The sequence below is a fragment of the Theropithecus gelada genome, chromosome 7b (assembly GCF_003255815.1).
Source record: "Theropithecus gelada isolate Dixy chromosome 7b, Tgel_1.0, whole genome shotgun sequence".
NCBI lineage: Eukaryota > Metazoa > Chordata > Mammalia > Primates > Cercopithecidae > Theropithecus > Theropithecus gelada.
The window spans coordinates 92295812-92320430 of NC_037675.1; the positions used below are offsets into that span (position 1 = coordinate 92295812).

The 24619-nt window shown below is 38.9% G+C and overlaps 1 protein-coding gene across 11 annotated transcripts in view; it reads right to left on the reverse strand.

The window, feature by feature from the left end:
* Positions 1 to 24619, reverse strand: part of RPS6KA5 (ribosomal protein S6 kinase A5) — a 202467-nt gene that overhangs the window by 20797 nt on the left and 157051 nt on the right. For 10 of the 11 annotated variants that reach the window (XM_025391178.1, XM_025391176.1, XM_025391175.1 and 7 more), the window contains 7 exons: positions 15921 to 16071; positions 12613 to 12774; positions 10424 to 10549; positions 9917 to 10050; positions 9142 to 9235; positions 4282 to 4452; positions 343 to 534 (listed from right to left, as the gene is read on the reverse strand). In XM_025391178.1, the coding sequence (XP_025246963.1) occupies positions 343 to 534; positions 4282 to 4452; positions 9142 to 9235; positions 9917 to 10050; positions 10424 to 10549; positions 12613 to 12774; positions 15921 to 16071 (1030 nt within the window). The remainder of the gene's footprint in view (positions 1 to 342; positions 535 to 4281; positions 4453 to 9141; positions 9236 to 9916; positions 10051 to 10423; positions 10550 to 12612; positions 12775 to 15920; positions 16072 to 24619) is intronic. The other variant, XM_025391179.1, reaches the window with a different exon arrangement.

Consider the following 24619-nt stretch of genomic DNA (forward strand, 5'->3'; position numbering starts at 1 on the left):
TTTTAAAAATGTTTTTCTATTTATGAATCACTTTGCTATTTTCACATTATGTCCAGTATGTGTCTTTAAACATATATACTATAGTTCCTTTAACTCTCATTGATATAAAACACAGCTAACTTAAACATTTCAAAATAAACCAACATAGAAATTCCTACATTTTCTCTAATATAAGTTTTAAGACAGGGAAATACTATTCGATCAGGCCTCTAATTGGCTGTATAGAAAAGAAACCACTTTGCCAATTATTTCATGAATGTAAGGAAACAGTGAAGAGCGAGATAAGGACAGAGGACACCGAAGAAATGAGCAGGTTTAATGACTGTATTGAAAAGGACTCACCAAAATGACACCCAAGCTCCACAGGTCACAGGACTCATCGTAGCCATTCTGATTCAAGAGCTCTGGGGCTGCGTAATGAAGGGTGAAGCATGGAGTCTTCAGGGGCTGATTGTCCGGTGGCTTTAGCCGTGCAAACCCAAAATCAATTATTTTAATTTCCAAATTGTCGTTTTCATCGGTGAACAATAAATTCTGCAAGATATCAATGCTTACATTAGTTTCTCACTAGACATGTCTTGGGATTTGCTGGTCCTATTTATGTAATACTTTGTATACTGATAGTTGATTCATGTGCAGAGAGGTCTCATGGGGAGGCTCGAGGGCGGGACATCAGTGCACTACTGCTCTCTGCCTGATGCTTTTTGGTATTATTTCAATTTTACCATGTCATGTGAAACATTTTTCAACTGCACCATGCCTCTTCTGATGTCAGACCCTTTGTCTAAGCTTTTCCCTCTGCTCGTGTTTGTCTTCTGCTTCCTCCACCAACCTACCTCCCCTCATCTACTCCTCATTTAGAGATACCTTCCTAACCATCCTACCAAACTGAAGTGAAAACTTTTAATATTTTTTCCTAAGCCTATTTACTTTTCCTTTCTGGGACTTAGCACCTCTGTATTGTTAGTTTAATGTCTTCATCCCCATTATGTCATAGTTCCATAAGGACAGGGACTATGTGTCTACCTTATTTTTGACCCTACCCCAGGGCCTGGCACAGACATAGAGTAGGTGCTTTGGTAAATATGTGTTCATTGAACAAAGTCATAAATAAAATAGCTATATAATATCTAGTATTGCCTACTGAAGACGACATGGTGGAGATATCCACTACATTTCAGAAATATTTTCTCCAACAGCTAATACTTAAACATATTTTGATACTTAGGGATATTATCCCTCAAATATTCAGAAAACATTATTATTTTGAATCATTCATCCACCAAGGCTTCTTGATCACTAAGACTCTGTAGTACTACTTTTGTATTTATCACATAATTAATAAATACTTACTGATGCACAAATTATTTTAATAAGTACATTAAGCTAGTACTGAAAGTAAGCGAAATCTGATTATATCGTCTTTAGGCATCCTAACAAAATCCACTATACCTTCATAGTCATTAAATTATTCCCAGCTCTGGAACATCATTTGCTTTGTTAATGCTATTCTAGCTGAAATAAAACACATTATAGAAGGTATCACTGATGCAAAGAAAAAAAATCTCCTAAGCCTTCCATCTGAAAATGAATAAAGTGGGTGGAAAGAAAAATAAAAATATTAACTAAAAATTGTCTTAAATTCTCTAGCATACAGTGTTTAAGCATGAATTTGTGACATTGAAGTCACAGCCGGGGTTGATGGATGTGTGCTTGGGAGAATCTTTCAGCAAGTAACACCTGAGCCCCTTTGCACTGCAAAGCACTGTCCACACAGAACAACTGAATGAACCACAGCTGGCCTCGTCTTCATTGACCCTGCTAAGTCTTTGGAAATGACTATGTTTATTCTATATTAAGACTGGAAAAGGGCTTCCCTGATTTTAGTTCCTTTTTTTTTGAGACAGTCTTGCTCTGTCTGCGTGCAGTAGTGCAATCTCGGCTCACTGCAACCTTCACCTCCTGGATTCAGGTGATTCTGGTGCCTCAGACTCCCAAGTACCTGGGATTACAGACGCCTGCCACCATGCCTGGCTAATATTTTTTTTGTATTTTTAACAGAGATGGGGTTTTGCCATATTGTCCAGACTGGTCTCAAACTCCTGTCCTCAAGTGATCCGCCTGCCTCAGCCTCCCAAAGTGCTGGGATTACAGGCATGAGCCACCGCGCTCAGCCAATTTCAGTTCTTAAAGCGGACGAAGTGAGAGGACGTGGCAATCACTTTAATTTGGTGACTTTAATCCACTCCTCCTATCCTGAATATGTAAAATTGAGAAACACTGCTCATTTGCCTACCTCTTCTCTCAAAGTTCAAAGTTACAGACAGTTCTACATGGAGGAGGGTGTGCCTAGTCAGCAATGGTGGGAAGTAACCATTCAATCCCCTTTTATCCTCATCTCAAGTTCTGCCTGAAACAAATTTGATGTATGCAACTTTTCTTAATCTCAGAAGAGTATGGGACAAGTTTAAAAAATACAAGGCAGCTTACTAAGAATGTCAGCCAGCCTCTAAATTTATCTGACTCTTACCTAGACTTACGATTCTGCCTATGCAGAAAATGAATCCACATAGCTTCCTACCAAAAGAAAGATAATCAGACCTTAAAGTGCACATGGGAAAAATACTAAACTTCTAGTTTAGAAATAATATACACTGCCATTTAAAAGTCAAAGTGAAAGACATTTTATTATGAAAATGTTAGTTCAAAGGTACATTTTCATTTCTCCAAAATCTAGTTTGATTTAGAACTATAATTGTAGTAGAATGTCCTAAATAATCTAATAGTTCTGCCCCATTTCAAGTGAGTATTTCAAAGAAAAGCCTTATAATAAATAAGAAGAATTAAGCTACATAAGTATCTTTTTATCAGGAAAGGAGGAATGCAAATCTAAATTCTGCAAGAGAGGACAGTTGCCTCATTTGAGACTCATGAGGTGACAGATGGCCAGTTATCAAAGAATAAAACATGTGAAAATGAATTCTATACAGTCATGGAACAGATCTTTTCAATTAAAAAAAACTACATGCTTGTTCCTTGTCTATCAAGAAAACATTTAAGTGGTGTGCTTTCACATTTAAAAATAGACAGCTAATCTCCAATGTACAGAGCACCATATTTTCAGTGGGCGTTATGTAGGAGAGTGAGAACTATGATGAAGGAAGCAGGGGGGAGCTATCATAGTTGCAAGTTAATAAAACAGAATTTACTTTTGATTAATTACTAGTAATGTGAATAATGGTAATAGAAAATACACAGACAGAAGTTTAAATACATGAAAGGAATAAACCAAATATACTTTAATGCACAGAATTCCATTAAAAATTTTCTTTTCCATGTGAAGTAGAGAAGAAAAGAATTCCATTTGAAAACATCCTCTTTTTCTAATAATTCAAGATACTGAAGTAAAAGGCAGAAACAGCACTTTTAGAGAAATATTCGTTTGTGGCTTAATCACAAAAGGAACATCAAATAAGTTAATATTTTATATATACTCGAGAATGTATTATAATCACATGATAATTAAAGTTCTATTTTGGAGAGAATATGTATAATATTGTATATGGTAAAGGATGAGTCATCATTATCTTTTTATACAGTATTGATTTTTGTTTTTCAATTTTATTTTGTTGATTTTCTAAAAGGAGAGAATTTTCATAGTTTTGATACTAAAAAGGGATCATTCTAAGAGAATGTTCTTTATTAGCCTTCCATAAGAGGAGATATATAAATAGCTGTTACTTTTGCATTGCTACATATAGTTCTATAAATATTATAGCACGATCATAGAAAAGCACATAGAAAGATGGCATAACTAATTAAACCAAGACAATTCTTTAAGTATTTAGAATACAATTATATACATTTTTATTCATGAGCTAACCAATTTGATTACAAATGTAAAAAATAAGTTTTCAAAATACATCATTTGGGAAAAACCCTCTAAAATTATATGTAAGAGATATTATTTTCTGTTATAAAAATTTCCATTGCTATTTTTAGTCCACAACTGTTGCATAAAGTATTTTTTCCATAAAAGGCTCTCCCACTTACAAATATAACCTCAAGATGATCCGCTGGCAAAAAATAAACAAAGACAAATTTATTTTAGACTGAAATATAAAAGAAAAAAAAATCCAAGAAACATATTTTCAATTATCTATTTTACAGCTTTGAAAAGTAAAAAAATAAGGAAACCTCCCCAGAAACTTCCCACATGTTTGGGAGATCTTTAATAATGATGCTAGATTGAATTACATAAGAGATCAAGTGATTTTGTACCTCAGGTTTCAAATCTCTGTGCACCACTCCAACATCATGCATGTGGCTGACAGCTGAAACAAGCTTCCTCATGATATAGCTGGCTTCCGTCTCACTGAAGTGCTTCTTTCTCTTAATGCGTTCAAACAGTTCTCCCCCATTCAGAAGTTCCATCACCAGAAACGTGTGAAGCTAGAAAAGAAAAAGAATAATGTGGAGGGCCTTTCTGAAGCACAGAAGTCTATTGACATATAAAACATTTATCGACTATCTACCACCAACACGTTTAAATAATCCCTTGTTAAAATAATCAGTGGCAATCCTCGTATCTTAGAGGAAAGAGCTGAAAGATAATGTAGCTGTTTTATAATTCTATTTTGGTAATGGAAAATTTCAAGTACTGCAGTGAAATCTTTATACTGTATATCCTTTTTCCCTTCTGTGATGAATTCTTTCATTTGCAGTGTTTTGTTTTAAGAGATGAAGTCTCTAAAAAGAAATCTGCCCTTGAATTCCTGGGCTCAAGGGATTCTCTCATCTCAGGCCTCCTGATGAGCTGGGACTATCGGTGTGCAACTGCACCCAGCTAATTCTTTCATTTGAATTCCATTCCAACCCTCCCTTATCAAGTTTACACATCTTTCTTTTTAAACTGCTGACAATAACGTGACAATAATATGAAGTCACTTGCTTTAAATAATATAGAATCTGAATACTGACTGAGTAGAATGGGCAAGTGCCCACGTGAAGCCTGGCACACCCATTCAATGGTAAATTAATCTTTTAAAAAAGGTATTGAGGCCGGGCTCAGTGACTCACACCTGTAATCCCAGCACTTTGGGAGGCTGAGGTGGGAGGATTGCTTGAGGTCAGGAGTTCAAGACCAGCTTGGTCAACACAGTGAGACTCCGTCTCTACAAATAAATTACAACATAAAAGTTTAAAAAGGTATTCTTTGATATTGTCATTTTGAACCTCCTGTTAGGACTCAACAGATTAGTTTCAGGGTTCCTGTTAATATTCATTACAAATACCTATAACTCACTATGGGTTTTTGCTTTAATCCCAGTAGTATTATCTTAATAGTTACTTTGTAAATTATATGTTTACCATGCTTTTTCTTCCCCACCCCTGGCCCTCTTCTGTCAGAATGCATAATTTCCAAAGGAACTATCAAAAAGCAAAGGGCTATATAATCCCAGCACTTTTGGAGGCCAGGGTGAGAGGACTGCTTGAGCTCAGGAGCACAAGACCAGCCTGGGCAACATAGTGAGACCTCATCTCTACAAAAAATAATAACAAAAATTAGCCAGACATGGTGGTGCACACCTATAGTCCCAGCTACTCAGGAGGCTGAGGTGGGAGAATCACTTGAGCTCAGGAGGTCAAGGTTGCAGGGAGCCGTCATTGCGCCACTGCACTCCAGCCTGGGTGACAGAGTGAGACCCTAGCTCAAAAAAGAAAAAAAGAAAGGACTTAATCAGCTCTCAAATGAACACAAATGGTTTAGAAAAAGATATCATGGCAATATACTGAATTCAGGTGCCATGCATTATAAGGCCAACATCACTTCACAAACAAAATGTTTCTTTCTGTATTAGCAAAACTTAGAATAAACTGCTTCATAAAAAAGATAATTGTAAGTACATTATCCTGAACACATTAGACAAATTGTAGAGTGAATGACCCTTCTAAAAAGAAAATTGCTCCCAGCCTACTAGACATCAAACTGAGTTTCTACATCAGATAAAGTCAAGCTTGCAGGTCTGCTACAAATATAGGCTGGTGAGCTTTAAAAAAGATGTAAGGCAATACTCGTAGTGGTGTAAGAATAGATTTAGAGTTCAACCTGGATTTGAAAGTCAATTCTATTATTTATTCATGATCTTGGGATGCTACTTTATCTTATCAATTCTAATATCTTTTTCAATAAAATACAGATAACAATGAGAAAATTTATGTGTGGTAGAGCTTGAATGATGGCCCTCCAAAGATGTTCATATCCTAATGTACAGAACCTGTGGCCGTTACCTTAGAAGGATGGCAAAAGGGCCTTTTGAGATGTGATTAGTAAATTAAGGATCTTGAGATGCAAGATTATCCTGAATTACTCATCAGAGTTACCAGTATGAGATGAGACCCTGGGGGCAAGATCTTAGAGTGATGCATGGAAGACTCACAGTCAAGGAAATGTTGGGGGGTGTCTAGAAGCTACAAAAGGCAAGTAAATGGGTTGTCCCTTAGAGCCTTCAGAGCAGTGGTCCCCAACATTTTTTTTTCTTTTTTTTCTTATTTTTTTGAGACAGGGTCTCACTCTATCACCCAGGCTAGAGTGCAGTGGTGCAGTCTTGGCTCACCGCAACCTCTGCCTCCCAGGTTCAACGGATTATCCCACCTCAGCCTCCAGAGTAGCTAGGACTACAGGTGCACAACACCACGCCTGATTAATTTTTTGTATTTTTTGGTAGAGATAGGGTCTCACCATGTTGGCCAGACTGGTTTCTAACTCCTGACCTCCAGTGATCCACCTGCCTCGCCTTCCCAAAGTGCTGGAATTACAGGCGTGAGCCAGGCCTGCAACTTTTTTGGCACCAGAAGTGGTTTCATGGAAGGCAATTTTTCCACGGACGAGGGGAGGCAGTAGTGGGGTGGGACAGGCACTGGATTCTCATAAGGAGTGCTGCAACTCAGATCCTTCGCCATGCGCAGTTCACAACAGGGTTTGTGCTCCAGTGAGAATCTAATGCTGTTGCTGATCTGCCAAAAGGTGGAGCTCAGGTGCTAATGCTGGCTCACCTGCCGCTCACCTCCTGCTGTGCACCTGGTTCTGCTCAAGAGGGAACCAGCCCTGGTGACAGCTTGACTTTAAGCCAATGGGCCTGATTTTGGACTTCTGACCTCCAGACTGCAGGATAACAAATTTGTATTGTTTTAAGTTTGTGGTGATTTGTTGCAGCAGCAATAGCAAACTCATGGAGTATGTGAAACGCATATCATGGCACACAAAATGAACTACACTACTGCACAAAGGATGAAGACCCACTATAACCAGTTTCACCCATTAGTTGAAGAAAAGACTGGATACAAGGATGATCTAGGCAACCGTGCCACCATTATGAGAAAACCCAAGATACACTACAACCGCGTATTAGATTGATAATGTATTTATACTAGTTTGTATAGGATTACATCATGTGACAATTTATATTTTAGTAATTCCTGAATATATAAATAGCAAAACATCTACTTAATTTGTGACATAAATAAAAAATTAGAAATGTTGTTCGTGGGACCTGATGTTAGTCTGAAGGTCAGAGATCAAATATCTTTTCTGGGATGTAGTTAGGGGCACAGTTGCTAACCCGGAGGAGAGCATCTAAGATCATCCATTGATTCCTCGAATGATGTCAATTTCCTCTATGTCATCTTCAACAGGAGACTGTCTAGTGAGCCTCTTCTTAAGCACCTTCGTGGCCAGGGGACTCATTACCTCCTCTTGTGTTGAGTGGCTTGATGAGGCAACAGGAGGTAGAGGATCAGGGACAGCAGTTCCCTGAGTCCTTGCTTCAGTGGCATTTCTTTTCTGACTATAAGAACCAAAGAGTGAGTAGAGGATGATGCCATTTTGGGATGCTTACTGCCAGATGTGATTCTGCCTTCCCTAAGGCAGTAGTGCAAAGTAAGTAAAAGCTTGTTGGGCTCTGAAGTTGGACTGTGTGGATTCAGATCCCGGCCTTATCACACTTACCAACTGTGAGACCTGTTACTTAACTTCTGTGAGTGTCCATTTTCTCACCTCATGGACCTATGGTAAGGACTGAATAAGGTAATACATGCAGAGTGCCTGGTACAGGACCTAGACCACACAAGATATGTGACAATAAATGGAGCAGCTATTGTGGCTATGGTGCTACTGCTGCTGCTGCCTGGTCTCACCATGATGTATCATTCCTGGCAACAGCACTCAAGGATATTTCAGTGTGGTAGAGAACTGGCCCCCATTGATCCTAGGTCACAGATATTATGAGAGCACAACAGACAGAGCCCAGAACTGGAGTACAGGTTCTCCTTATTAGATTCGCCATTGACGTGCTATGTGACCTTGGACAAGTTTTATGACCATTCCAAATCTCAGTTTCTTCATTGGTAAAATTAGGACAAAGCACATTCAGGATTGGTTCGTTCTCTTGTGCCTCCAAGTTGTCTTAAGTAGGACTGCATCACCCCACCTGGTCTCGGGGGCAGAGAATAGTGTAATGGAGCAATTTTTGTCACGTGTGAGGTTAGCAGACACGAACTGGACACATTGGTGTCCTCCCATAGTTCCTGTTGCAAAGCAAGACTGAGAGCAGAAGAGGGGGCAGCATGATCTGGCCAGGGTTCTCAGCAGAATTTACCACCTGGAGCTAGAAGATAAAAGGAGTATCTTTGCTTTCTGCTTCCTATTTGTCCTTTAGCTTGCATTAATTAGGCTCCAGACTCTCTCAGTTCTATTCTATAAGTGAAAGGGAAGTTGGAGGCTCAGAATTCCTGAGTCCGGAGAAGTATTCCAGGATTAAGTTATGGTGGGTAGCAGCAGCATTGGCAACAAGCACATTGTAGCTAGTGACTGCACCACTGAGCTCCTGTTCCTCCGTCTTCCTGTCATAGGTGGTAACTGCTGAGTGAGAAAAGCATGAGAAGTGAAGGGATAACCTGATTTGGGGTTGGGAAACAGTGTGTGGCTGGGGAGGGTTTGGGAGGGTGGTTTCTCTGCCCTTTCTGGTGGTTAGGTGATGTTCTATATCCCTGACTCTGACCCAGTAGCACCAATAAAACTGGTGAAAAGTACAACCTTGTAAGTGAATTAGTACACACAGGAAAAAAAAAAAAGTAGGATACCTGATCATGAAAAACTTCATGCAACTTCACAATATTGGGGTGTCCTTCACAGAGTTTCAGAGCTGTTATTTCCTTCTGAGTATTGGCTTCCATCCTGCAAGATGAGACACTTAGCGCCCACATGTCTCTTCAAGAAAGCTTTTACATCAGTACTGCCCCAAGACTAATTTAGTTTTATTTACAGTGCATTCAGAATATACATGCTACCATATACCGTAATGAGGTTTCCATGAAAGTAATGAATTATACCACACACCAGAAAAAGTAACATTCTGGAGAAAATTATTATTTCTGAGTCAGAAAAGTACAAATCATATGAGGAAATGAATGCTCTATTTGCCTGACAATTTAGCAATAAGAATATGCAATCTTAACAATAATCATCAGTTACCAAAACAACTAGATGGCTCTCAAAGCTATCAGTAGCTTGCTAAATAATTTTAGAGAAAAATATTTCAAATACACAACTAGTAGAAATGGCACCAGCTGCCAAAATCACTAAGTGAGGCTGATTAAATATGTCACTGTCACAAAGACGTTTTCTCTAGATAAACTCAAAAGCAAATAAGACTATGATGCCTGTCTAAAATGGATTACTTTATCAGCAAATATCAATGAGCTAAAAATATAATGGACCAACTGATGAGCCAAGTGGTTAAACCTATAGGTAAAAAAGCCTTACAATATAATACTGGTTTCATTTTAAATAAATATCTCTTAATTTACAGAATTCATGAATACATAAGAAATAATATTATATTATAAATGATCATACCTTTTGCTGATTATTTTGACTGCAAAAGCTTGGTTACTTTTTTTATGCACGCACTTCCGACAAATTGAAAAACTACCTTCTCCCAGTGGTTTGTCCTTCAAATCTAGGTCATAGTGTTGATAGAATGGAGAGTCCTGTTAAGAAATCAACATCATTTAACTTCAGAAAATGTCAGTAATACACAAGGGATCAATAACATTGTAGAGTAAAATAAAATCATTAATATTAATAAAGAGGAATAGAATACATTTATAATCTAAAATTCATCTTACTTTATAGGTAATTTCTATTTTCATCTACACAATTATTTACGATACATGATTCTCTATAATTGTAAAAAGAAGCTCATTCAACTTGACGTTAATATTCTAGGGAAAACAGTGCTGTATCCCACTGTTAAAATTGCACTTTAGTTGAATTACTAGACTTAAGAACATTAATTAGAGTTGGTATTTAAACACTCACGAAACCTACAAATATGTCATATAAGTTACCACATCTATATACCTTCATCATTGCACTCCTGGCAACATTTGTCACTCCAGGACGTTCAACTCCCATGTGAAACTGAAGAGGGTCTATGACAGCTGCATTACGCTTGAATAGGATGGAAGGAGCAACAAAGGAATAGCCCTAAAAAGAAGACAAAGAAAGATAAGGAAAAACAACTTGCAGTTTTCCAGTTTAACACAGATTAGATTGTAATGACTTTTGCTTTCTTAGAAAAACACTCAAATATTTGTTGAGATGAGTCTAATTTTATTCTATTTGCAATCTAAAATGCAAGGTTATTTCAAATCATTTGAAAAATGCTGTTCAGAAGGATATAATGCCATCTTCTGGTAGAACTAAACCAATTCAAAAATAAAGGTAGAAAAAGACTTCTTCACTTTTCCACCCCCAAAATCAGACTCATAGATGAAATTCTCCTGGTTTGCTGATAAAAATTTGTTTATAAACATAACTAACTTCTCAAAAAAAGGATATAGTCAAGGTATTAAACAAAGTGGTCTTTATTTTTTTTTGAGACTGAGTCTGGCTCTGTTGCCCAGGCTGGAGTGCAGTGGTGCGATCTTGGCTCACTGCAACTTCTGCCTCCTGCGTTCAAGCCATTCTCCTGCCTCAGCCTCCCAAGTAGCTGGGATTACAGGCACATGCCACCATGTCTGACAGGGTTTCACCATGTCTCGAACTGGTCTTGAACCCCTGACCTCAAGTGATCAACCCACCTCAGCCTCCAAAAGTGCTGGGATTAAGGGCCTGAGCCACGAGATCCGGCCACACAGTGGTCTTTAAATGCTATTGTTTTTCAAATTGGAAAAATGGCAAGTCTCATTAAAGTTAGTTTCTAATTTAGCAATTATTTGATTCTTATTAATATCTTCAGAATAATTAAATTTAAAATTGAGTTTTGGAAAGGAACAAAGTCCAATGGCAGAATGATGCTCTCAGCCAAGTGGTACAAAGATGGATGATTAATCCGTTCAAGTTAGAACATTCACTAATCAACAAACATTTAAAAAAAAGTTCAATAAGTGCCCAGTCACATACTAGACAGTGATAAGCAAAGAAGAAAAGACACAGTCTGGATGGCCAGATTAAGCCATACTAAAGGTATACTTATAGAGGTCAAAGAAGCTAAGCTCTGATGCCATTTAATAGTTAGAATATTTTACCGTGTGTGACAAATGTCCTTTTCTAAATATAATAAAAATCTAAATCTTTTTAAAGAGTTAGCAGTTAAGATTAGTTACTGAAGGTAACGAATAAGGTAATATTGTGGGAGGCCAAGGCAGGAGGATCGTTTGAGGCCAGAGTTCAAGACCAGTTTAGGCAACAAAGTAAGACCCTGTTTCTAAAAAAAAAATTTTACATTAGGTGGGTGTGGTGACATGTACCTGTGGTCCCAGCTATTCAGGAGGCTGAGGCAAGAGGATCCCCTGAGCCAAGGAGTTAAAGGCTGCAGCGAGCTATGATCATACCACTGCACTCCAGCCTGGGTGACAGAGTAAGACCTTGTTTTTAAAAAAAAAAAAATTTTTTTTTTGCTGGACGTGGTGGCTCATGCCTGTAATCCCAGCACTTTGGGAGGCCAAGGCTGGATGCGGTATCTTATGCCTGTAATTCCAGCACTTTGGGAGGCCAAGGCAGGAGGGTCACTTGAGGCCAGGAGCTCAAGACCAGCTTAGGCAACACAGCAAGACCCTATCTCTGCAAAAAATAGAAAAATTAGCTGGGTGTGCTGGTTTGCACCTGTGGTCTCAGCTATCCCAGAGGCTAAGGTGAGAGGATTGCTTGAGCCCAGGATTCTGAGGCTGCAGTGAGCTAGGACAGCACTGCTGCACTCCAGTCATCGGAGTGAGACCCTGTATGCATAAAGAAAAAATTTTTAATATGAATAGAGGTAAAATAAAAGATTATTGTATTTTCTATAAAAGAGTCTGAACAAAAATAAAATTTCAGGTATAAAATTAAAACTTCCCTTATATCAAAAATAATCACATCAACAATATCTGCTATTGAGCAAACTATAAGCTTCGGTTAACAATCTGCAATATTTCTGCACTTAATAATTTAGAAGATATTAAAGAATCCCGTTTTTACGGTGCCAACAAAACTACTTCAATATGGGAAATTTAATCTTTTCTTTCAAAGGACATATGGCCAATGTACATGTGCACAGGCTGGGAAATTACCTGAAACAGCTTCTCAGAGCTCTGGGGCAGGGCTGCAGGAGAATAAGTGGGATCCATTTCTGTGAACTCTTCTGCAAAGTTACTCACGTCTAATTCATCTCGAATGACCGGCTTAAATGGTGCAGGCACTTTTTTGGCGGCTAAATCATCCCAATTTATTTTCTAAAACAAAGAAAGTTGGTACAAAGTAGAAATCAACAGTCAAAACGTATTTTCTAAGAATAGCAAAGATAAATTAGGATTTTGACTGGTAGGGAGAGAGGATAAAAATAAGGGAACATATTTTACATCAATAATAAAAAATATATTTTTTCCAAGCAAGATCACAGCAGTTTATAGCTCCAACCAATGCTGTGCCTCAAAGATGAGACTATCGCTGTTGAATCTCAGAGTGTCCTCTAGAGGGCACCAAGACACCCTAGTTTACCTTTAAAGATAACAGAAAAATACTTTTGTCCTGAGCCTCTTCAGAAAGGTGCTAAGCCAAAAAGAAAACAAGCAAAAAAACCAAAACAAAATAAAAAACTGAAATAAAGGGTTTCCAAATGCTCTACAGATGAGGATATTAGCTCTAAAGGAACATTCCTATTTTCTAGAGGCAGTGTTACTTAGCTCTCCGCCTGCACTTGCTTTTCCTCCTGGGCATCCGGACAGACTGGAAAATAAGTAATCATGCATGTGCCTATGTCTAGAAGTTCAAATGATACCATTATACGGATGTGATCACTTATTCAACTGTGTTCAAGCATTTTAAACACTACCTCTTACATCCCCCATAGAATAATGCAAGCCCCTTTTCCCTCTAGGTCACTTACTGAGTTATATTACTGAAATCCAACCCTTTACTCTGTTTCTTTGTGCTCCTTCTATCATTTAAAACAATCTCAGGTAACACTTACTGAATTAAATCCTACAGATCTCCTACTACCATATTTCTTTAAATCTAAGATGCCATTACTGATAGTAAGATACACAATTATTTTACGTATCATTAAGAAGAAAAAAGTATTAATCATAAGAATATAAAGTGATGGTCATTGTAACATGCATACTGATTTCAGTGACAGTAAAATATGAAAATGTGCACTTCTTGGTTGATAAAACTCAGTAAGTTTAATCAATTACCATAAAATGTTTTTATTATGTTGTCTTGTAGATGCAATAGAAACAAAATAATTAAATTACAGATCTCCAAATTTCTCAGCTAAAATGGAATTGAGATCATTTAGTTCATCTCCTTTATTTGATCCAGTGAAACTGAGGCTGAGAAATAAGAAATAACCTTTTCACTCAAACGCAGTTGATGGAAGAGTCAGGATTTGAACATAGTCTCTTGACTTTCTAGTTAGTGTTTTTTTCTCTCTGCAGCTGTAATGTTTTCCATTACAAGCACATAACTTGTGCTTGGCTATTGTACATATATTAAAAGAAACTTCTAGAGGAAAGGGGTAATTTAAAGAAACAGGTTGTTAGCAGGAGAATGTTTAATATGTAGAAAATGGAATGCTATTATGATCCTTTCCACCTCCGCACCACTTACAGAGAAAAAGCCCATTTAGGTCTTTACAAGTAGAATTCTGGTCTTTCCAAAAGTGTCCTTATCATTTAAAACGTCAAGGCAATTAAGTAATCTAAAATTACTATTCCAAGCTACTGAAAAGAGAAATTTCTCTAATATGAAAGACAAACTGCAATATTGCCAAATACAGGGAGCCATGGAGAAAAAGATCTTAGGAAAATATGGTCGGGGGTACTTTGCTTGACTTGTTTCTTAAATTTTACTGTTAACTTTTGAGATAAACTTCTGAACAAGATATTTGAAAGTTTGTTCAAAGAGTAATCCTTCCAAGCCATGTGAATCTATGAAATGCATATGAGAGGTTTATTTTATTCTAAATATATTTCTCACTATGTTACTGAACTTCTGTAAGATGTGCAGTATTTAAAAAAAATAATTATATTGACAGACTAAGAAAAATATGCCTTTTTTGAGCATAGAAGTGCAGAGATAATTCTCATTTCTAACCAATATTTGTTTTTATATATTTAAAAAATAATAAATAACAACATGAAGCTTAACTGACAAAAGAGATTTTCTTCATTTTGATATATTATTTTCATTTGTTTTGGTGATAATCATGTAAAAGTTTAATTTACAGAATAAAAAATAAAACCTAGATGGTCCCTTTAGACCATAAATATTTAGGTCAGGCTTATTGATAAGATGAAGTTATTTAAAAGTTGTATCTCCAGAGTTTTAGAAATCAAAGCCATGGCATCCCCAGTTTTGACGAATGAGGCTGGAAATAACGAGCCAACTCAGTTAAATGTTTTTTCCCAGAAGTCTAATATTTTGGTGTTTTTTTTGTACTAAACTGAGCAGATATGTTGGTCCTCAGTAGAATGGTCTCATTAGGCTTTTTCAGAATAAGAGAAGCACTGTCACAGGACAAAGGAAATAAATGAATAACTCTCTTTGTGTCATGAATATGTAACTGAGAAATAGGTAAATCTAAAATTTTTAAAGATTACTTCTGGGAAAAGAGGAAGTGATGAAATCACTATCTAAAAGGTGAAACATAGTGGCGGTAATAGCTCATGAACTGAAACAGAAGTAAAAAGTACAGTAAAAGTCTCCTTAGTCCATATGGCTAGATCTCAAGATCATAAATGGAAACCACCCCCTAGAAACTCTAATGAATGAGTATGTAGAAAATTGAATGCTATTATGATCCTCCCCACTCCTGCTCCATTGAGGGAGAAAAAGACCATTTATGTTTATACAAGGAGAGTTTGACCCTACCTAAAGGGTCCCTATCATTAAAAACAAACAAAAAAAAAGGGTCCCTATCGTTAAAAACAAACAAAAAAGGCCAGGCACGGTGGCTCACGCCTGTAATCCCAGCACTTTGGGAGGCCAAGGTGGGTGGATCACGAGGTCAGGAGATTGAGACCATCCTGGCTAATACAGTGAAACCCCGTCTCTACTAAAAATACAAAAAAAATTAGCCGGGCATGGTGGCGGGTGCCTGTAGTCCCGGCTACTTGGGAGGCTGAGGCAGGAGAATGGCGTGAACCCGTGAGGTGGAGCTTGCAGGGAGCCGAGATCGCGTCACTGCACTCCAGCCTGGGCGACAGAGCAAGACTCGGTCTCAAATAAACAAAAAAACAAACAAAAGGTGCAATGTATGTGAAAATGCCAGTGGAAGATGATCCAAAGGGGACTGTGTTCACTAATTTCACAAGAATGCCAACGACCTTGAAAATGGCAAGGAGTATGAAACCATTTATCTATTCAATAATTTCACCTGAAAGAAGAGATGTTCTTTGATTTCATCTGCATCGCGTGGACCACATCCCAATCTCTTCTTGGGATCTTTCATCAAAAGACGCTGAATTAGGTCTTTAGCTAAAGCACTCATTTCTTGGGGATATGGAGGCTCACTTTTTAATATTCTCCTGTAAGCAGACAAAACTTGCTGTTAAAACAACCAGAGGATGACCAAAAAACAAAAACAAAAACAAAACCAACAACAACAACAACACGGTGAAATACACTTTGAAACTGAACCACAAGTGAAAGAGAGATATAAATACTTAACATGAATCAATAATACCTCAATACTGTTGAAAAAATATTTAGAATGAGATACCATGAAGTCAAATTTCTGAAATTCAAATGAGCAGTAACAAAAAATGTTGGCTCATTTTTTCAGTATAAGTCAATCCTGGTTGGAGGCTACCATCCCAAATATTTCGCTGGGGGAAAAAAGGAAAAGCTTGAGGCTAGATTAGACATCCCATATATAGACTAGACTCTATGATTAAAGATTTAACAACATAAAACACTCTTAACAAATTCAGGTAAGTGAATGGGAATGCAGAGGGAAGTCCACCAAGACAAGTGGGGTCAGACCCACTTGGAGATGGTTCAACTCTTGACATCTGGAAATGAGCACTAGAGCTGGGGATTTTCATGGGGTAAATCTGCTTCATTGTTTGCTGCTATAAAACAGCCAGACAAGCCCTATGAGGCAGGTAGAGCTCAGAGATGGAGTAAAGTCCACAATTTATTATGGAAAGTAAAAACGTAAGATGGTAATAAAGTTTCTTGATGAGAAATTTATTCTAAGGTTACAGAAGAAATCAATCCAATCCAAGTGTACCCTTCTCCCTCTTAACATCCAGATCAAAAATTTAGTAAGAGATATTGAAGGGAATGACTGAAATTAAGAACCTTAACACAATATATATGAAGACAGTTACTCCATTAATTGGGTTTGCAAAAAGATTCCCTATTGTGCATTAAAATATTAATAATCGTTATGGAATAAACACAGATAATTAGTGTATAAGAGACAGTATACATTATATACTGAGTTATAATATAGAATTTGGAGTTATAATTCTATATTACATAATATAGAATTTGGTGAGTTATAACATAGAATTTGGAGTCAGACTGAGTCCAACACTGGCTCTGCCTTGCCCTTGTGTGACCCTGAGATAACTAAATGTTGTACCTCAGTTTTCTCACCTGTAAAATGGGCATAACATCAGTGCCTACGTAAAATGGGTATTATGATGCTTAAATAAGACCTGTAGAGTACTTAACATAGTACCTAGCACATAGCAAATGCTCAATCAACGTGAGCTACTGTTAAACTCCCTCATTCCAAGGCAAGCATACAGAAAATAGGCCAGATGCTTCATCAAGTAGCCACTGAGAATCAGTGAAATGATAATGAAACTGTAATTTTTTACAAAAGATTCCAGCAGCATTGTTAATCTCAAAGTTAATTCTACCTCTAGCACTTAATTCTGGGAGCCCAAGAAAATGTTGGTAAAACAAGGGAAGAAAGGAAAGAAATAAGCAACACCCTCTCTGCTTTTTGATTCTTTAATACTCTCCCATTGCTCACTGCTTGTCTGGGTTTTTGGCATTAATAGACAATTCTCTTCTCAGATCAGACACAGGCATGTCTGAGAGAGAAACTGGGAATCCTGTTTCTCAGGGAAAAATAAACATAGCTTTTCCCATTTTCTCTACTGTACTTTTTGCAGGAAAAAATCTTTGCATAAAGGATCAGGGTCGAGATAAGCAAATTGTGACATTTACTTTTGTTGAATCAGGGTAGAAATATATGCACTTTGGCTGATATCATCTTAGCAAACTGAGTCTGCACCATCTATTACTTCTTAAACCTTAAGAACAATTCAACGTGTATTGGAAATCTACTCAATACCAGGTGCTGGGGAAAGAACAGTCAGTCCCGTGAAGACAGAAAGGAGAAATGTCCACCGTGGTGGGTTCATCCTCAAAAGGAAAGGACACAAAAACAGAAATGGCTCTGCTGAGATGCCACGTCTGGGAAGAAGAGCACAAGGAGACCACATGCAGGGAGCTAGAATTTTAAATTCAGATGAGGCAGAGACCACATTGGGAGAAACTGAGTAGAAATCTGAAAGAATGTCGGCGGAAAACAGTGCTGATGAGGGAGCTTGGAGAACGACAATGATGGCCTAAACCTCTCCTTTTCCTGAGTGAAAATTGTATGGCCAGAGGCAGCAGCAGGAGACCCTAGCAGATGACGAGGAGTATCTTGCCCCACCCTGTGAAAACAAAAGGTACGTGGAAGGAATATCACTAAGGCTCCCTGTTGTCTTGGTAAACAGAGTGCCACGGGCTTTCCTCAGTGATGTGAGGAGGTTCTAAAGCCTATTCGTGCTAGAAAACAGCAGTGACAGGAAGAGAACCAGACACTGGGAGTGGTGTGGTGAGGAGAAAGGGCCTATAGCAGGTTACATCTTTTCTCCACGAGAAGGTGATCCCAGATGTAACTATTTCTTATACCATATCCTTGAACTGTACTGGGCTAAGATGACTGTGGTGTGGCAGGTGGGTGAGTTGCTGTGAAAACTCCTCCTGGAAGTGAGCTGCATTTGGACTGAGACATATGAGCAGGCATGCAGGCCCCTGGAAGCCATGCTCACAGGCTGTTATAAGGGACAGTTCCTGCACTCAGCTTCCCATGCTGGGGTGGTCCATAAGCTCCCGCTTATTCTCATCACCAGTGGTTGAGTGTGTCTTCTGTGGGCTGGGAAGCCACGCATAGGTGGTGGGAAGGTCCCCGATGAAGATGTGTTTGATGCTGTAATGTCGATACACTGTTTCCTGTCCTGCATCCTTATATAAAGCTAAGTAAAACTGGTGCCAGATTCCAGTCTATTGTGACATGTGAGTGTGAACGTCAATCTGAACCCCAGACCACTGCTGGCTATGCAGAATGGGCATTGCAGAAGTGGGGTTGAGGGTAGAGGACTCTGCGGGACATTTAGTCATAACAATACTAGAGGATCCTGCAACAAGGGTAGGGAGACATTTCTTGGGTGTTGCTGTCACTTTTCCTCCTCCAATGTGCTTGATTTCTGAATTGGTAATATCCCAAAGTTATCTTTTTCTTGCTTAAAAATGGATCTGGGAAACTCCAGAAATGAATTACAATTAGGTAGAGCCCAAATAAATCTTAAGAGTCTTCTGTAAAGTCAGAAAAAGCTCTGAGTTGATAAGCCATATTAAACATTTCACGTGTATGTTATTTAATCCATATAATAATCCTATCAAAAGACTTCTATTTTTATCCTTCTTTTACAGATACGGAAAGACTCCTTTCAAAAAAGCAAGAAATGTGAATATTAATTAAACTTGCAACAAGGCCTTAGAACATGGGTGACTTTAATATTCATTTACAAAATACACAGCACAAGTAAGAAAATTTTAAAAAGGAAAATTGGGGTGACTGCCTAGCCACATATTACAATGTATCATGAAATGAAATTGCTAAAGTGAGGTGCTAACAAAATAAATAGCCAAATCAAGTGAACATAGATGACACATTGTGAAAAACAACCAAGCTTATATAAAAACTGGAATTATTGTTATTATTATTATTATTATTTTGAGATGGACTCTTGTTCTGTCACCAGCCTGGAGTGCAGTGGTGCAATTCTCCTACCTCAGGTTCAAGCAATTATCTTGCCTCAGCCTCCCAAGTAGCTGGGATTCCAGGCACCCACCACCACACCTGGCTAATTTTCGTATTTTCAGTAGAGATGGGGTTTCACCATATTGGCCAGGCTGGTCGAACTCCTGACCTCAGGCGATCTGCCTGCCTCGGACTCCCAAAGTGTTGGGATTACAGGAGTGAGCCACCATGCCCGGTCAAAAACTTGTATTATTAAAAAAAAAAAAAAAAAAAAAGACCAGCTCACATAGCAAAAGGCCACAAATGTTGGGGAAACCAGTTGTACAGGAAATAAACAAACAAAAGCAAGACCCTTGCCTTATATTACAACCCAAATGGATTCCAAATGGATTGAGGAACTGCATGGAAAAAACCAAATGAAATAAAATTAAAATACACACCAATAATACAAAAATGAATACAAAATTTCTTCCTACTCATGAATTAACTTTCTGGAAACCTCTGTGGCAAAAGGAAATCACAAGTGATTAGCTTCACAATGTACAGAATAAAGGATAAAGACACCAAAATTAAAATTAAACCTATTATGGGAGAGGTACAGGTTCATAGGCAGACAGGTAATAAGCAAGGATGATAAAATATTCATGGTAGAATCTAGGTAGTGAGTGTGTAGGTGTGCACTGTAACAAATGTTTGAAAACTTCTGTAATAAAATGTTTCAGAAAAAGTAAACCTATGAAGTTTTGTACATGTGTCTTTGTATGTTCACTAAAATATAACAAAGTCCTGTCTCAAAAAAGAATCACTGACATTTAAGCACAACAGTCTTAGTAACAATGGGCGACGCTCACTTCTTTTTTTATTTTTATTTTATTACTATAATAATAATTTTTTTTTTTTGAGACAGAGTCTGGCTCTGTTGACCAGGCTGGAGTGCAGTGGTGCAATCTCGGCTCACTGCAAGCTCCGCCTCCCGGGTTCACGCCATTCTCCTGCCTCAGCCTCCCGAGTAGCTGGGACTACAGGCGCCCGCCACCTCGCCCAGCTAATTGTTTGTATTTTTAGTAGAGACGGGGTTTCACCGTGTTAGCCAGGATGGTCTCGATCTCCTGACCTCATGATCTGCCCAGCTCGGCCTCCCAAAGTGCTGGGATTACAGGTGTGAGCCACTGTGCCTGGCGATGCTCACTTCTTAAACCCTCTGAGGTCTTTGTTCAAGTGTCAACTTTTCAGAGAAGCTTGCTCTAACCATCCTATCAAGAATAGCCGTTACCCCCATACTCCTTATCCCCTGGCTCTGTTTTATTTTTCTTCATGCATACCATATGTTTATTTGTCTATTATTTATCTCTCCCAACTAAAACATAAGCTCTAATGGAGTAAGAATTTTCTTTGTTTTGTTCACTGCTTTATTCCCAGGGCCTAGAACATTGCTTAGCACATAGCAACTCCTCAACAAATATTTAGTGAATAAATAAAATGTCAAATTGTTTTCTACTTACTGTATCTTGCCCACTCAGGATCTTTCTTCCTCGCAGTTTCAATGAGATGCCTGCAAATAACTCTTTTGCTTTTCTGCAGATGGCATGCATTCTCATGGATTGTTTACTTATTTCTATTTGTCCTCCATTTAAAAGTTCACAATCTTTTCCATTTCATGACTTAATGTTCTTGACTTTTACTTCCTGGTTCCCATGTGGTCCCAGAATAATAAAATTATTTATGTGCCTGCCTGAGTTAGAAACAGCTCTCAGTAAACTTCACTTACTCTACATTTTTGTTCAACACTAGGGAAAAGTTAAGCATATTATGGTGTATCCACTCAATAGCATGTTATGCAGCCATTACAAAATTATGTTTTGTATTGTAATTAGAGAACAAAACGCTCATAACATAAATTTCAGCAAAAACTGAAAAATATAAAATTATATTTCTAGTATGAGTACAACATTATACAAGTAAAAAAGAATAAAACAAAATATATCAAAACATTAATAGTATATGTCTCTGGGTGTTATTATTGACTCTTTACCCCATATGCATACCTTAAACTATAATGAACATGACATTAAAGTGGGAACAATAAAATAAATTTTCTTACAAGATCATGAACCCGCTGGCAGGGGTACACAGAGTGGCAAGGAGACAATGGAGTCCTGAACCTCCCATGTGCCACTATGGGTAACTCCCCACCATCTTTTCTCTTCTATCCAGCCCAGTCCACATCTCCATCATGAATGCTTCCCTGACAGCCCAGCCCCAGGGAACCAAACCTCCTTTGTCCTCCCCCAGCATTCTTCTTACCTAAAAGCACTCAGACATTTGTCAAAACTCCCTGATATTATGAATTTTCATGTATTTATTCCATATCCTCCCAAATGTTATATAAGTGTTCTTAGGACAAGGACTTTGCCCTCTATTTCTCTTTCTCCTTAGTAAAAAATTATTCAACAAATACTCCACTGATTTCATGAAATCAATTCCCTGCAGTCCGTGGGCCAGTGCTTCCCAGTCCTTTACCTGAAATAAGCACCTGCCAGACTTGGAAAGAAAACAGCAGCATGGAAACAATGTTACCTGTGAAGACAGCATGGAGTAACTTTCCAGTAACTCTGTATTTGATCCCAGTCCAACCTCACAGTAGCTCTGAGTCCCAGGCAAGTTACATCCTAGTTTCTTCATCTCTAAAATTGCATATGCTACCACTTATTTTTCAGGGTTCTGAGGATTCCAGAATATAATGTGGGTGACTTCTCAGCACAAAGGCTGGCACACAGCGGTCCCCAGGTGAACAGTGCTGCTGATGTCACTCTATAGTAGTCTCTCTGCCTTTAGCTATGAGACAGGCTGTCACTTCCCTTTTGGTGTTACTGAGTTCTTCCTTGATCCACTTAACCTGTGTTTCCTAGGCCATACCAGCCAGGTCATTAATAATAAATTGAGATTATTTGGCTGGTATACTTATCTGCTTCTGTGGAATCTGTGACTGCACTCAAAAGTCTCGCCCACCCAATAACTCTTGGAGTCGTCCCCAGGGCATGACTTATGTAAGCTATAAATACTCTTCTTCACTGTCACATAAACCATCTTTTTTTTTTTTTTTTTGGTTAGGCGGAGTCTCCCTCTGTTGCCCAGGCTAGAGTGCAGTGGTGCGATCTTGGCTCACTGCAACCTCCAACTCCTGGGTTCAAGCGATTCTCCTGCCTCAGCCTCCTGAGTAGCTGGGATTACAGGCACTCGCCAGCAGGCCCAGCTGATTTTCGTATTTTTAGTAGAGACGGGGTTTCACCATGTTGGCCAGGCTGGTCTCAAACTCCTGACCTCAAGTGATCTACCCTCCTCAGCCTCCCAAAGTGCCGGGATTATAGGCGTGAGTCACTGCGGCTGGCCACATAAAACATCTTGTTTCCCTCTTCTGCCCAGTATGCTAAACAGGTCTCCTACCACACTGCCTGGGAAGCCATCTGAGAGGTGCACACTCCTGCCATCGCTTCTGGGACTGAAGGAAAAAACTTGTTTCTTACAAAGTTAGGGGAACCAAAGATGAATGCGTGATACTGCAAAGATTTTGCTGAAAAGAGCTTTGTTTTCTTTTTAATCTATAGCATCTTCTATCTAAAAGTGATAGATACTACCAAAAATTGCCCTTCTCTCAATGGCTAAGCCTTCCTTAGTGAAACAAGCTGTTCTGCTGGGGGTCCTCACCCTTAGGCTCTTGTGCAGTTAGATTGCTGGTGGGGCTACTAGACTGGCTTTTAGACATGCTTGGATGTGTCTTAAATAAGATTTAAAAGTTATTTAGTATGACTTTTATTGCCAGACCTCTTCCTGTCTCTTTTCCTTTGTACACTTTTTTCTGTAGCCCAGACAATGCTGTTAAACCTTTACTTCTCCACTCATTCCATTATGGCCCTTAGACTACCTTTCCCTAACAGGGGGAGGATGACAGTGATGGAAGAGAGTGGTAAACCCAGACTCTGGGGGTTCCTTGGAGCCAAGTGGCTGCATGTTATAATAAAACTAAGACACTGTTTGGAGTTCAGAAGCAGACTTCAATGCAAGGAATTCCAAAGAGAAAGCTAAACTGAAAAGAGCTGGAGGCAGAGAGCAACAGCCAGAGTATAGAGCTGAAATTATCACCCAAAGTGATGAGACGTTCTTTGGGAGGCCACGGCGAACCATAAATACATGAGAAACAGCAGGTCATCCAGAGACCAAAATGTGTGACAAGAGTCGTGAACACAGAAGGCTACCTTCTTCCTTTCACGGCCCTTTCCAGTATGTATGAGGCTGATCTTTGACTCTGGGTTGACTGTAGTAGTAGAGAACTGGCTGGGGTGGTACACAGAGGTGGTGGCAAAGAATCTACACTGCAGCATCATCGGGGAAACAACAGAGGGCCAGGTCTCCAGTGAGAGACTAAGGCCTGGGAAATGATAGGCTGACTGATGATGTTTCACTCTTTCACCCAGGCTGGAGTGCAGTGGTACAATCTCGGTTCACTGCAACCTCTGCCCCCTGGGTTACAACGATTCTCCTGCCTCAGCCTCCTAAGTAGCTGGGAGTATAGGCGTCCATCACCATGCCTGGCTAATTTTTGTATCTTTAGTAGAGATGGGGTTTTGTCATGTTGGCCAGGCTGGTCTCGAACTCTTGACTTCAGGTGATCCACCCGCCTCGGCCTCCCAAAGTGCTAGGATTACAGGCATGAGCCACTGCACCTGACCTATCCCTAGGTTTTATTCAGGACTCCAAATGCTCCACCCCGCTAGGGAGTGACTCAGAGCAATTAATAATGAAGTATGATTCACCCCAACAGGTTGTACAGTGAAGCAGTGCAAAAAAAAAAAAAAATGGAGAAAGGAAAGAAGATACAGAGTTGAGGAATATGAGTGCCAAAGGAAGGGCCATTTCACTCTGTCCTCTCCTTGCCATCCCCTCCTGTTGCTGGACTTTAGTCTGAAGCTGCTGCAATTGCCTCGTGTAGATGAATGTGTATATGAGTAGCTACTGTGACAAAC